The 11997-nt window shown below is 34.5% G+C and overlaps 1 protein-coding gene across 1 annotated transcript; it reads right to left on the reverse strand.

The window, feature by feature from the left end:
* Positions 1-167: 167 nt before the first annotated feature.
* On the reverse strand, positions 168-8163 carry LOC134271684 (conserved oligomeric Golgi complex subunit 1-like; the record flags this gene model as incomplete). The annotated part of the gene is made up of 8 exons (XM_062753927.1): positions 7961-8163; positions 7074-7166; positions 4424-4528; positions 3816-3920; positions 1902-1995; positions 1736-1813; positions 726-802; positions 168-351 (listed from the first exon to the last, which is right to left on the reverse strand). Coding segments are annotated over exons 1-8 (879 nt in total), but the record flags the coding sequence as incomplete, so codon positions are not given.
* Positions 8164-11997: the final 3834 nt, after the last annotated feature.

Genomic DNA, 11997 nt, shown 5'->3' on the forward strand with positions numbered 1-11997 from the left:
AAAAAGCTTTACAGATCTCAACATAAGTTCCTATCTGGGAATGATTTCTTTTCAGTTCAAAGAACACTTTACAGTGAATTGATTTGGTATTCTAAACATGATGAACATATTGCTCATGTTCTTTAACATTTTTGTCTTAGAATTAATAAATGGATAAGAACACATACCACAGTGTCATCTTTCCTGGGAATTATTTGTAGGATGAATTTTATGTCAAAGATGAGTTGAAGAGCCCTCTGTTGAGTCAGAGGAAGATAGTCCTTGTCATTCTTCTTGCTGTGAGAAATAACCTCTTCAAAGCATTTCATTACTGCATCTGATACTTTGAAGACAAGTTGTTGCAATGTACCCCTGGAAAAAATATATTTATGTTATTTTGCATCTTGAAGAGTCATCATTTTCACAGGAAATCCAGATTTGAGGATTTTGTGGATCACAATTGATTATATTAATTACTTTATGCACCGTATAAGTGGAAATTTAAGTGACAGGCAAATTCAGCGATTTGTCCTCAAAAATTGGTTTTCAATTTTTAGCAAAATGTAATGTTAGCAATTTTAAAATGCTCACTAAAGAAGCTATTACATATAAAATGCAATTAATTATTAAAGATATTTTATATTAGCAATCTCAGCACCCTCACTAATAATGCTAAAATTAAATCCTCACTAAAAATTCTGCTTATACGGTATATAATATATCTTTCAATGAGAGTAATACTATACCTTTGCACTGCATGCCCTCCCACTCTGTTGATTTCTCTACACAGACTGTACAGCAGATCTTGGACATACCAGGAGGCCTGCAGAGTACAATCACACAAACTATTACTACATTACTACGGTAGTAACCCTAACAGGTCCTGGATTTATTTTTTAAGTAAATTCTGAGGGAAAGGTGGTATAAGATTTGCCTTCAAGTAATCATGACATCAGATTTGTTTTGATATAATCATGACATTAGATTTGCCTTGAGGTAATCATGATATTAGATTTGCCTTGAGGTAATCATGACATTAAATTTGCCTTGAGGTAATCATGATATTAGATTTTCCTTGAGGTAAACATGAAATTAGATTTGCCTTGGGGTAATCATGACATTAGATTAGCCCTAGAGGTGATCATGACATTAGATCTGCCTTGAGATAACCCTGATGTCAATTTTACCTTGAGGCAATTATGACATTAGATTTGTCTTGAGTTAATCATGACATTAGATTTGCCTCAAGGTAATCATGACATCAGATTTGCCTTGAGGCAATCATGACATCAGATTTGCCTTGAGGCAATCATAATAATACATTTGCCTTGAGGTAATCATGACATCAGATTTGCCTTGAGGTAATCATGACATCAGATTTGCCTTGAGGCAATCATGACATCAGATTTGCCTTGAGGCAATCATAACAATACATTTGCCTTGAGGTAATCATGACATTAGATTTGCCTTAAGTTAATATTGCTGTCAGATTTGCCTTGAGGTAATCATGACATTAGATTAGCCTAGAGGTGATCATGACATTAGATCTGCCTAGAGGTAATCATGACATTAGATTTGCCTTGAAATAATCTTGCTGTCAGATTTGCCTTGACGTAATCATGATATTAGATTTGTTTTGAGATATTCATAACATAAAATTTGCCTTGACATTATAACTGTAAAACACATATTACATATAAAAGTCATATGGTAGTGAAGAAAAATCCCTTTTTGTAAGAATTCCAGGATTCTTTACCTGCATTGGGACCCTGATTTTGGAACTGATCTTCTTCCCATCTTCGGTTTCTTCCTCTATGTTGACCTCATCCCACCTCTACAGCAAACATTCATTATTTTGTGATCATGTCAAAGAACAATACCATTTATATAGCAAAATAATACAAAACTACAACAGAACTCACTGTACAGTGAATGAGGGCATTCCTATGTTCTCTGGAACAAACTGCACTCCTGAATCTGGACACCACAGTCTCTGTTAAGTGGTCCACCCAGATTCTAAAGGAAATTAAATTTCTACTCAATGAAATTTGCATTTAATTTTCATAATACATGTACTATAAAAGTGATACATGTATCTCTGTATTCATATCAAAGACAACAGATCATTATAAAATGTCATTTATCTTTCTTTTTTTTTTTGCTACAAATTTTTTGATTATAATATCAACAGACTTTTAACTTATTTAAATTAAGAATCCATTATATAAAGATAAAAAATAATGTTGAATGAAATGAGCACCAATCAAATGGAAAGTAGAGACATCCAGGAAATACCATCTCTATGATCATACTGTTTTTTCTTTCTATTATTTAGGGCATAACCATCGTATTAAATATAATTCTACTAAACACTACTAATTTTTTATCTGAAGTTCGTCATCTTGGCATTTAAATAATGGCATACTCTTCAGATCTAAACGATCATCTTTTAAGCATTCCTTTTGAGAGAAAATAAAACTCTAGAAACATGATTTTCAAGAACTACCAAAAGAAGCACAAGCATCCATCAAAGCATGCAAGTTTGCTTTTGTCCGAGTCGACAGATGCTTGAAAATGAATTATCTAATATTTCATGAATCTGGTAAAATCATTTAGTTTATGATTGTTCAACTCATGAGAGGGTTGAGATTCTGTATTGTAATGATATGACCTGTTTAGGTAAATGTTACCTGTATGCCTCTTTGTGGCAGTTACACATTTTTCTACACTGACTGAGTAATGTTACCTGTATGCTTCTTTGTGACAGTTACACAACCTGTCTACACTGACTAGGTAAATGTTACCTGTATGCCTCTTTGTGGCAGTTACACATTTTTCTACACTGACTGAGTAAATGTTACCTATATCTCCCTTTGTGACAGTACAGAGCACTTCTACACTGACAAGGTAAATGTTACCTGTATGCTTTTTTGTGACAGTTACACAGCTTTTCTACACTGACTAGGTAAATTTAACTGTATGCCTCTTTGTGACAGTTATACAGTTTTTCTGACTAAGTAAATGTAACTGTATGCCTCTACTTGACAGTTACACAATTTCTACAATGACTGAGTAAATGTTACCTGTATGCCTCTTTGTGACAGTTACACAGCTTTTCTACACTGACTAGGTAAATGTTACCTGTATGCCTCTTTGTGACAGTTACACAGCTTTTCTAAACTGTCTAGGTAAAAGTAACTGTATGCCTCTTTGTGAACAGTTACAGAACCTTTCTACACTGTCTGGGTAAATGTTACCTGTATGCCTCTTTATGACAGTTACACAGCTTTTCTACACTGACTAGGTAAATGTAACTGTATGCCTCTTTGTGAACAGTTACAGAACCTTTCTACACTGTCTGGGTAAATGTTACCTGTATGCCTCTTTATGACAGTTACACAGCTTTTCTACACTGACTAGGTATATGTAACTGTATGCCTCTTTGTGAACAGTTACAGAACCTTTCTACACTGTCTGGGTAAATGTTACCTGTATGCCTCTTTGTGACAGTTACACAGCTTTTCTACACTGACTAGGTAAAAGTAACTGTATGCCTCTTTGTGACAGTTACACAGCTTTTCTACACTGACTAGGTAAATGTTACCTGTATGCCTCTTTGTGACAGTTACACAGCTTTTCTACACTGACTAGGTAAAAGTAACTGTATGCCTCTTTGTGAACAGTTACAGAACATTTCTACACTGACTGGGTAAATGTTACCTGTATGCCTCTTTGTGACAGTTACACAGCTTTTCTACACTGTCAGGGTAAATGTTACCTGTATGTCTCTTTGTGACAGTTACACAGCTTTTCTACACTGTCTAGGTAAATGTTACCTGTATGCCTCTTTGTGACAGTTACACAGCCTCTCTTTCGTCTTGACCCATTCAGGATTTTCTACACTTTTACTGCTACTATGAGAAGATGGCTTTTTCTGTCCTCTGTCAAATAAATTTTACAGTAACTAAACAACAAGCAAATAAATAAAAGTTTTAAAAGCCTTTGATGAGCCTGTAGTTTTAATGATGTGTACTCAGTGTATCTTAGTATTGTCTACTTGTGTATCAATTAAGTCTAATGAAATAAGATCAAAACTTCCCAGATATTTCTATATTTTAATTAGTAACTTAAAAACTTGTCAAATCAAAAACCTGTTCATAATAATAGAATTATTTATCTTAGTATAATGCTCTTGTTCACCAAAACTAAATGGACCATAACTGTGGAAGAAATGTTGAGTGCTGAGAATGAAGACAAACTGTGGGAGAGTAGCTCTTAGATAAACTCAATAAGGAAACCACTAAATTCTTTGTAAATCCAACTAATGTAAGTAGATATAGTGTGAAAAGTTATATAGATAACAGTGACTCAAATTATCTAAAAATTCTATACCTAACATAACTGCCTTTACACATCAGATTTCAAACTATTTTTAAAACTTTACCTGTGACTATCTGTCCCATGGATAGCAGATTTACCCATGATGCATTGCTGAAGAGCTGGAACCATATCTCCTAGTGCAGAGCACAGTCTGCCTACCAAAAGGACCCTGTGGCAAGGACAAACAGTTAAAACAGGCACACGATAAGACCTAAATATTTCACTGACTTAGACAATATATAACCTAATCCTACAAACCACAGAATTTATCCCCCCCCCCCACACACACACACAATTTTTGTTCCCCTTTCCCACAGCACCATCTGTGAAAGTAACATATTAAACAAGAGGCCCACGGGCCTTATAGGTCACCTGAGTATCATGTAACAACTTTCCAGCGATTGTATTTGGTTCGTGTTTTAAGCCAAAAGCCATGAAATTCACGAATTTTGAAAGAGGCACCATTGCTTATCAAAGGGCAGATTTCAAAGCATTAATTTATTTTTAGTCAAAGTACCCCCTTGGTACCCCTGACCCAGCAGCCCTGAAATTATCTATTTTGAAAGAGGACCCTTTCTTCATTATAAGGCCAGCATTTTTTTTTTATCGTTTAGGTTTAGTTATGAACATGAGAATAAAAAAGTCCAAAGGAAAAGGAAATATTTTTTTTTATAAATCAATTATTAACATTTGTACATTCTTTTTTGTGCTATCCTAATAGGCTCCTTACCACTGGACACATAATGCTTACAAATAGGAAAGTAGAACATTTAATTGCTTATTTCATCATCTGCCAGTTTGGGCCAGTTATATAAATTTTGTGATGTTGATCAAAATATATTTTAAAAAATCAATTCTTTAAAAGTCTTTCAATACATCTTCATTTTCTTAATATGTGTTAGGTGAATGTGTAGACATTGTTCTAAAATTTACTTGATGCCTAAAATTATAATTCCTATCATAAAACTGACAGGAAGTATTGGGGAGTAGGGTCAACATTTTTTTCAATTAAGTGTAAAATAATTTTTCTGGCTGATACAAATGATACTACATATATTTGTATATTCTTGCCTTTTAATAGTTGAATTTTTTTTTATTTCTTCACTTCAGGTTATTGTTTATTTCTTCCTCAAATGGACTTCACTTCTCCCATAGTTTTATTCATTACATCTGATGCATAAGCAACCATTTTCTGAAGAATGATGCTTAGACTGTAAGCTATAACAGAGACCTAAACAATGTCTCTGGCAATATGCAATAGCTACCACGGGCAGTTTAAAACCTGGGGGAGGAAAATAATTTACAGTTACTTTTGAAACGAATACATAATTATCTCACCAGCATGTCATTGTGCAACAAAGTCGTCGGCATTTTATTTGTCCTTTGAACGGGTGAAACGTTTTGAATGGCACTCTTATCGATGAATTTTACACTAAACCATGCTAAATTCTTGGATCTAGCTTTATTTACCCGCCGTTTCATCTAAAAACCGGAAGTGCGAGTTCGTAAATTTGAAATCTCGATCCCGACTCAAATTTGACATCGGAAAGAAAAAAATTGTTTTATTTTTTTCTAAAAGTTCAAAACCTTGAGCGGAGGGTTTGTAAAACCGAAAATAAAATAAATCCTGGCCTTAGATATGTAATTAGATCTTTAGCATATTAACCAAGAGCAAAGGATAAGATGTTCAAAGAATTCATACATTTCACTATATAATCATTAGAGCCCCACCCTAAAACAAAAACCCCTGATCCTGGGGCCAAAAAATCCACAATTTTGGTAGAGGCACTCTTGCTTATCATAACTATGTACTTAGTAAGTTTATTTAATACCCAGGAGCAGAGAACAAGATTTTCAAAGAATTAATGTATTTTCACTATAATAATCAATAGAGCCCTGCCCTAACACCAGAACCCCTGACCCTGGGGCCATAAAATTCACAATTTTGGTAGAGGCACTCTTGCTCATCATAACTATGTACTTAGTTGGTTTATTTGATACCCAGGAGCAGAGAAGAAGATTTTCAAAGAAATAATGCATTTTCACTACCTACTTATTTAGCCCCGCCCTACCACTAGAACCCCTGACCCTGGGTCCATGAATTTCACAATTTTGGTAGAGGACTCATTGCTGATTACAATCATGCAAACAGTTTGACTGCTTGATGTCCAGGAGTAAAGAAGAAGATTTTTAAAGATTGCACTAATTTTAGTGGTTTTGGCCCCACCCCTCAGGCCCCAGGGGGGCAGGGATCATGAAATTCACAATTTTTGTTCCCCTTCACCCATAGATGCTTTGTACCAAATTTGGTTGAAATTGGTTCAGTGGTTGCAGAGAAGAAGCTGAAAATGTTCAAATGTTAACGCACGACGCACGACGAACGACGACGGACGAAAACAGAAAGCAATAGGTCACCTGAGTTTACTCAGGTGACCTAAAAAACAGTGCATATATGAAATACTGTGAAATCACTAATTTTGTGGGAGTTTAATTTTCGCTGTTTTCGAGGTATGGAGAGAGCAACAAATTCAAAACCACTAAGAAATGTAAAATTTCATAACATTACTACATTACTACTAAAAATATTCCAAATCATGACATCAAATCCAAACAAACCAATATTTTTTCCCTCAAACCTTGAAAATTTGACCCCAGGAAAATATGTGATTTTACAGTAGGCTACTGGTATGTATAATTTATCCACTAAATCTTACTTGTCTTGTGTTAGCTGATTAATGTTCACATCTTTTATTTCTTGCAATGATTTCTCCCATAACTTCAAATGTTCAGACAGGTACTTCAATAACCTGTAATGAGCAGAAAAGTTTTAAACATCCAGGATAAGACCTGATTTTTTTTATACATTTACATGTATGTACATGTATATCTAGAAAACAAGTAGAACAAGTATCTGTTTATTGGGAACGTGAATAAGGAAATTCTTACAGCTGACTATAGAGCAAGTCCTACTGTAACCTATCAACGTACTGTATCAGTAGAAATTTTAGCGAGACGCAAATTTAGCGATTTGTCCTTAAAAAATTGTTTTATTATTAGTGAGATGTAATTTTAGCGATGTTAAAAAGCTCACTAAAGAAGCTATTACAAATAAAGCACAATTAATTTTTAGCGATATTCAATTTTAGCGCTCTTGGCAGCCTATAGCTACTAATGCCAAAATTAAATCCTCGCTAAAATTTCTGCTTATACGGTATTATGATCTTGTATATATATAATTTCATAAATGAGAATTAAAAAAATAAAATACTCTCCATTTTGCCCTCCAACCTGTCGTGGGAAAAATCTGATTATAAATTCTTACAACAGACTGAAGTAAGTCATAGTGTGCTCTACTTATAATATGCTTTCTCTTTTGTTATGCAAAATGTACAATTTATAAAATCTTATGAAAATAAAATAAAATACTTTACATTTCCCTTCAAGCCCCCACTCATCCCTACCCCAATTTGGCAAAGAAAATGAAAATTACTTTCTGTTTGTTGATTCAGAAGTTTTTTAAACTGCCACAAAGTTCCTCTTATTGTGAAAGCAGTATATAATTTGTTTACTTTTTTACAAGTAAAATCATAACAACTCTTACTCTTCTAAGCCGGCTTTACAGGTTGTCTGTATGTGTTCACACAGTGTGTCCGTGTCAGAGAGACGGTCGAACGGCTCAGGTCCCACCACTCTGTGATCCTCCTCGCACGACAAGGAAAGATAACTCAGGGAATCCTGCACCATTCCTTGTAGTTTCTCATCAAATGTTTTACATAAACTGCCAGAAAAAAATATTTCATAAAAACAAAGCCCAAACTAGACAATAAGAAGTACATTTAACATGCTGATTTTTTTTTTTTACACTCATATCTGCATTGATGAGGAGCAATCAGAGTTCTCTTTGTTTACTGTATACTACTGACTAACTGCTATTTACTAATGTGAAATAATAAAAGATCACATGGATTTATTAATGTAAATTACTTCAAAGGGGTACAACACAAAACTTTTCAAAGGATAGGGGCATTTTAAATTTTGGCTTGATCAATAATAATGACTTTTGGTTCAAAGCAAGAAATAAATTGAAAAGGATGAGCTCAACAACTTAGCCATAAGTTTCTTCTGAGACTGCAGTTTGTATTTTAAACAAGAGGCCCACGGGCCTTATAGGTCACCTGAGTATCATGTAACAACTTTCCAGCGATTGTATTTGGTTCGTGTTTTAATCCAAAAGCCATGAAATTCACAAATTTTGAAAGAGGCACCATTGCTTATCAAAGGGCAGATTTCAATGCATTAATTTATTTTTAGTCAAAGTACCCCCTGGTACCCCTGACCCAGCGGCCCTGAAATTATCTATTTTGAAAGAGGCCCCTTTCTTCATTTTAAGGCCAGCCTTTTTTTCATGTTTAGGTTTAGTTATGAACATGAGAATAAACAAGAGGCCCATGGGCCACATCGCTCACCTGAGCACTAAGGGTAGGAAAAAGTAGAAAATGGCTTTTTATTGTAAAGTTTAAATCCAAAAGTAGTCCCATGACCAATCATGGATTTGCTGTTTTTTAGAAAATCATTTTTAAAGAATTTTCCTATATATATCTTTAACAAGAGGCCCATGGGCCACATTGCTCACCTGAGCACTGTGGCTAGGTAAAAGTATACATTGGTTTATTATTGAAAAAGTAAAATCCAAAAGTAGTTCCATGAACGATCATGGATTTTCTATCTTTGAGAAGAAGATTTTAAAAGAATTTTCCTATATATTTCTATGTAAAACTTTGGTCGGCCATTTTGGCCCCGCCCTACCCCCGGGGGTCATGATTTGAACAAACTTGAATCTACACTAACTGAGGATGCTTCCATGTAAATATGATGAATTATGGCTTGGTCATTCTTGAGAAGAAGATTTTTAAAGAATTTTCCTATATATTTCTATGTAAAATTTGGTCGGCCATTTTGGCCCCGCCCTACCCCCGGGGGTCATGATTTGAACAAACTTGAGTCTACACTACCTGAGGATGCTTCCATATAAATATGATGAATTATGGCTTGGTCATTCTTGAGAAGAAGATTTTTAAAGAATTTTCCTATATATTTCTATGTAAAACTTTGGTCGGCCATTTTGGCCCCGTCCTACCCCTGGGGGTCATGATTTGAACAAATTTGAATCTACACTACTTGAGCATGCTTCCATATAAATATGATGAATTATGGCTTTGTCATTCTTGACAAGAAAATTTTATAGAATTTTCCTATATTTCTATGTAAAACTTTGGTCGGCCATTTTGGCCCCGCCCTACCCCCGGGGGTCATGATTTGAACAAATTTGAATCTACACTACTTGAGCATGCTTCCATATAAATATGATGAATTATTCTTGAGAAGAAGATTTTAAAGAATTTTCCTATATATTTCTATGTAAAACTTTGGTCGGCCATTTTGGCCCCGCCCTACCCCGGGGGGTCATGATTTGCACAAACATGAATCTACACTACCTGAGCATGCTCCCATATAAATATGATGAATTATGGCTTTGCCATTCTTGAGAAGAAGATTTTTAAAGAATTTTCCTATATATTTCTATGTAAAACTTTGGTCGGCCATTTTGGCCCCGCCCTACCGCCGGGGGTCATGATTTGAACAAACTTGAATCTACACTACCTGAGCATGCTTCCATATAAATATGATGAATTATGGCTTTGTCATTCTTGAGAAGAAGATTTTATAGAATTTTCCTATATTTCTATGTAAAACTTTGGTCGGCCATTTTGGCCCCGCCCTACCCCCGGGGGTCTGATTTGAACAAACTTGAATCTACACTACCTGAGCATGCTTCCATATAAATATGATGAATTATGGCTTTGTCATTCTTGAGAAGAAGATTTTATAGAATTTTCCTATATTTCTATGTAAAACTTTGGTCGGCCATTTTGGCCCCGCCCTACCCTGGGGGGTCATGATTTGAACAAACTTGAATCTACACTACCTGAGCATGCTTCCATATAAATATGATGAATTATGGCTTTGCCATTCTTGAGAAGAAGATTTTTAAAGAATTTTCCTATATATTTCTATGTAAAATTTTGGTCGGCCATTTTGGCCCTGCCCTATCCCCGAGGGTCATGATTTGAACAAACTTGAATCTACACTACCTGAGGATGTTTCCCCATAGGTTTCATATTTCCTGGCACAGTGGTTCTTGAGAAGAAGATTTTTAAAATATGCCACTAAATTTTCATTAATTCCCAATTATCTCCCCTTGAATGAGGGCGTGGCCCTTCATTTGAACAAACTTGAATCCCCTTCATCCAAGGATACTTTGTGGCAAGTTTGGTCGAAATTGGCCCAGCAGTTCTTGAGAAAAAGTCGAAAATGTGAAAAGTTTACAGACAGACAGACGGACAGCTAGACGGACGGACGGACGCCGGACAAAATGTGATCAGAAAAGCTCACTTGAGCCTTTGGCTCAGGTGAGCTAAAAAGTCCCGAAGGAGAAGGAAATAAAAAAAATTTTGATAAATCAATTATTAACATTTGAACATTCTTTTTTTATGCTATCCTAATAGGCTCCTTACCACTGGACACATAATGCTTACAAATAGGAAAGTAGTACATTTAATTGCTTATTTCATCATCTGCCAGTTTGGGCCAGTTATATAACTTTTGTGATGTTGATCAAAATATATTTTTACAAAATCAATTCTTTAAAAGTCTTTCAATATATCTTCATTTTTTTAATATGTGTTTGGTGAATATGTAGACATTGTTCTAAAATTTACTTGATGCCTAAAATTATAATTCCTATCATAAAACAGACAGGGAGTATTGCGGAGACTGGAGTAGGGTGAACATTTTTTCAATTAAGGGGGGACCTATGTCCGAAAAGTCTTTGTGAGAAATTTTCAAAACTTTGATATTTCTTTCCTGACCACTTGCTCTTAATTTTTAGGTATTAAAAACAATACCTTTATATGCTTATTTTTACACACGAGCACCTGCAAAAACAGGATGAATTGCTAAAAATAGATTATGTTCAGACATCATTGTTCTACTCTAAATATGCGCTAAAAAGAACCAAAAATGTCAAATCACAATCGAAATCAACAGGTATTTACTTTATATGACTTGTATCTTTAAAATGAAGGCAAATTCATTTTAATTTATCTCGCATGAAAAATTATAAAGGAGCGCAATGTAAGTATCACCCCCTTTTTCTTGTCGTATTTTTTACAATTTTGACATGCATAAAAGGTAATATCTTAAAAAGTCTTTGTGTGAAAATGTTGTAATTCGTATTTTTTGAAAGAACTGATTTATCTCTTTATTTTAGCAAAGAAAAAAGTATACCTTTATGATAAAATAAACGAGAAGTATGACGTTTTCTTTTATTTTCGTACTCTTGTTTAATAAATATTGACCTTTCTGCACTAAAAAAGGATAAGTAAGCACTGACAAACATCTGAATATAAAACTATTTTGCGAAAAACGAATATTTTGTTTTGATTAGAAACAATTTAAACAGATAAATTCTTTTCTTTTTCATTCTAATCATTCTGCCCCCCCCCCCCCATTTCCCCGTCAACAACAACTAGGAATGACTTTATACAATAAATTTACATGTACTATGAATCAATAAGC

The sequence above is a fragment of the Saccostrea cucullata genome, unplaced genomic scaffold, assembly GCF_032062105.1.
Source record: "Saccostrea cucullata isolate Sc308-1 unplaced genomic scaffold, CSIRO_AGI_Scuc_v1 ctg15934, whole genome shotgun sequence".
In the NCBI taxonomy this organism is placed as follows: domain Eukaryota; kingdom Metazoa; phylum Mollusca; class Bivalvia; order Ostreida; family Ostreidae; genus Saccostrea; species Saccostrea cuccullata.